The sequence below is a fragment of the Meleagris gallopavo genome, unplaced genomic scaffold (genome assembly GCF_000146605.3).
Source record: "Meleagris gallopavo isolate NT-WF06-2002-E0010 breed Aviagen turkey brand Nicholas breeding stock unplaced genomic scaffold, Turkey_5.1 ChrUn_random_7180001953109, whole genome shotgun sequence".
Classification (NCBI taxonomy): domain Eukaryota; kingdom Metazoa; phylum Chordata; class Aves; order Galliformes; family Phasianidae; genus Meleagris; species Meleagris gallopavo.
In genome coordinates this window covers 1-2,990 of record NW_011214149.1, presented here as the reverse complement: position 1 = coordinate 2,990, position 2,990 = coordinate 1, and the positions used below count along the sequence as shown (strand labels likewise).

Here is a 2,990-nt window from a genome sequence, read left to right as displayed (position 1 = left end):
GTTGTGGGGCGGTCGTGGGGTGATGGGTGGTTATGGGGTAATGGGGACACGCACACACATATGGGGTTGTGCGGTGGTTATGGGGTGATGCGGATGTGGGGTTGTGGGGCGATGGGGTTACGGGGATATGGGGACATTGAGCCTCCAGGCGCTCTCTCTGTGGGGTGCTGGGTCTCTATGGGTCACCGTGGGTGTCTGTAGGTCTCCACAAGTTTCTATGGGTCCCTGTGGATCCCTATGGGGTCTGTGTGCGTCCCTGTGCGTCTCTATGGGTCTCTGTGGCATCTCCACGGGTTCCTGTGGGTCCCTATCAATCCCTATGGGGAATCTGTGGGTCTCTATAGGGTCCCCGCTGGTCTCTATGGGTCTCTGTGTCATCTCTACGGGTTCCTGTGGGTCCCTATCAATCCCTATGGGGAATCTGTGGGTCTCTATAGGGTCCCCGTTGGTCTCCATGGGTCTGTGGAAATCTCTGTGGGATCTCCGTGGGTCTCTATGGGTCCCTGGGGGTGGCTCTGGGTTCCTATGGGGCAGACGCACCCGGTTGATGTCGGCCAGCAGCGTTCCGTCGCGCGGCACGAACACCTTCTGGTTGTTGGAGCGCATCCGGCTCCGAATGGTGAACAGCAGCACCTCCAGGTGACCCTTCTCAGTGAACCTGGGGACAAATGGCACCGGATGGCACCGGATTGAACCCATGTGGCGTCGCACGACGCCAACACGGCACCGGATGGCACCGGATGGCACCGTACGGCAACACGTAACGCCAATATGGCGCTGTGTGGCACCAATATGGCACCATACGGCACTGTGATGGCCCCAATACGGCCATGCTGTGCCACCACCACAACCCCACGCCACCCCACAGCACCCCATACAACCCCCCAGCGCCCCATAGCGCTCACTTGGGGGGTTTCTCCACGGTGCGGTAGGTGTTGAAGGCCTGCAGCTGGCTCTGCACCCCGCTCAGCCCCATAGATCCCCACTGGCGATCGTTGAGGGCCGTGATGGTGCGGTCGATCCAGCCCAGCAGCTCCGCCGCCATCTCCTCGTAGCGCTGCACCAAACGCTCCGCCAGCAGCGCCGCCTCCAGCACCTGCAATGCATCAGGGGGGCACCGGGTCCGCACCACGGAGAGCTCCGCACCAGCACCACGGAGAGCTCCGCACCAGCACCACGGAGAGCTCCGCACCAGCACCACGGAGAGCTCCGCACCAGCACCACGGAGAGCTCCGCAGCAGCACCAGCACCACGGAGAGCTCCGCAGCAGCACCAGCACCACGGAGAGCTCCGCAGCAGCACCAGCACCACGGAGAGCTCCGCACCAGCACCACGGTCAGTACGGCTTCGGCACTACGGCCGACTCCACGTCAGCACCACGGTCAGCGCCCCCAATCGGCACCACGACCAGCACCGGATCAGCACCACAGTCAGCATCGCTTCAGCACCGCGGCCAGCACCGCACCAGCGTAACGCCCAGCTCGACGTCAGCACCACGGACAGCGCCGCGATGCGGCCCTCCGTCCGTCTTTCCAGCCGTCCGTCTGTCCGTCCGTTCTTCCACCCACCCGTCTTTCAGACTTGCCGTTCAGCCTTCTGTCCATCCATCCCCCCATCTGTCCGTCTGTCCATCCGCCTGTCTTTCTATCCATCCAGCCATTCATTCTTCCATCCATCCGTTTGTGTGTCCACCCGTTCACCCATCCATCCTTCTGTCCATCCGTCCTTCTGTCCATCCATCCATCCATCCATCTGCCCATTCGTCCATCCGTCTGTCCATCCGTTCTTCCACCCATCCGTCTTTCAGACTTTCCATTCAGCCTTCTGTCCATCCATCCCCCCCATCTGTCCGTCTGTCCATCTGCCTGCCTTTCTATCCATCCAGCCATTCATTCTTCCATCCATCCGTTTATGTGTCCACCCGTTCACCCATCCGTCCTTCTGTCCATCCATCCTTCTGTCCATCCATCCATCCGCCCATTCATCCATCCGTCTGTCCATCCGTTCTTCCACCCACCCACCTTTCAGACTTTCCGTTCAGCCTTCTGTCCATCCATCCCCCCATCTGTCCGTCTGTCCGCCTGTCTTTCTATCCATCCAGCCATTCATTCTTCCATCCATCCGTTTGTCTGTCCACCCGTTCACCCATCCGTCCTTCTGTCCATCCATCCATCCGCCCATTCGTCCATCCGTCTGTCCGTCCGTTCTTCCACCCACCCGTCTTTCAGACTTTCCGTTCAGCCTTCTGTCCATCTATCCCCCCCATCTGTCCGTCTGTCCATCTGCCTGTCTTTCTATCCATCCAGCCATTCATTCTTCCATCCATCCGTTTGTCTGTCCACCCGTTCACCCATCCGTCCTTCTGTCCATCCGTCCTTCTGTCCATCCATCCATCCGCCCATTCGTCCATCTGTCTGTCCATCCGTTCTTCCACCCACCCGTCTTTCAGACTTTCCGTTCAGCCTTCTGTCCATCCATCCCCCCATCTGTCCGTCTGTCCATCTGCCTGTCTTTCTATCCACCCAGCCAATCATTCTTCCATCCATCCGTCTGTCTTTCCATCCATCCATCCGTCCGTCCATTCGCCCATTCATCCGTCTGTCCCTCCATTCTTCCACCCATCCACCTTTCTGTCCTTCCATTCATCCGTTTGTCCATCCCATCCTCCCATTTGTCCGTCTGTCCCACCATCCATCTCCCTTTCTATTCATTCCTCCATCTGTCCGTCTGTCCATCCATCTGTCCATCCACTCTTCCACCCACCCCCCCACCTTTCAGACATTCCATTCATCCTTCTGTCCATCCATCCCCCCATTTGTCCATCTGTCCACTTTTCTTTCTATCCATCCGGCCATTCATTCTTCCATCCCTCCATCCGTCCGTCTGTCCATCTCTTCCACCCACCCACCCTTCTGTCCATCTGTCCGTCCGTCTGTCCATCCATCCTTCCGTCCATCCATCCCTCCATTCACCCACCCCTCCACTTCCCC

The 2,990-nt window shown here is 59.0% G+C and overlaps 1 protein-coding gene across 1 annotated transcript; it reads right to left on the bottom strand.

Moving 5' to 3' along the window:
* Positions 1-8: 8 nt before the first annotated feature.
* On the bottom strand, positions 9-2,950 carry LOC104917001. Its single transcript, XM_010728067.3, has 2 exons — positions 906-2,950; positions 9-658 (listed from the first exon to the last, which is right to left on the bottom strand). The coding sequence occupies exons 1-2, from the start codon at positions 1,043-1,045 to the stop codon at positions 118-120; spliced, it is 681 nt and encodes a 226-aa protein (XP_010726369.1). The 5' UTR covers positions 1,046-2,950; the 3' UTR covers positions 9-117.
* Positions 2,951-2,990: the final 40 nt, after the last annotated feature.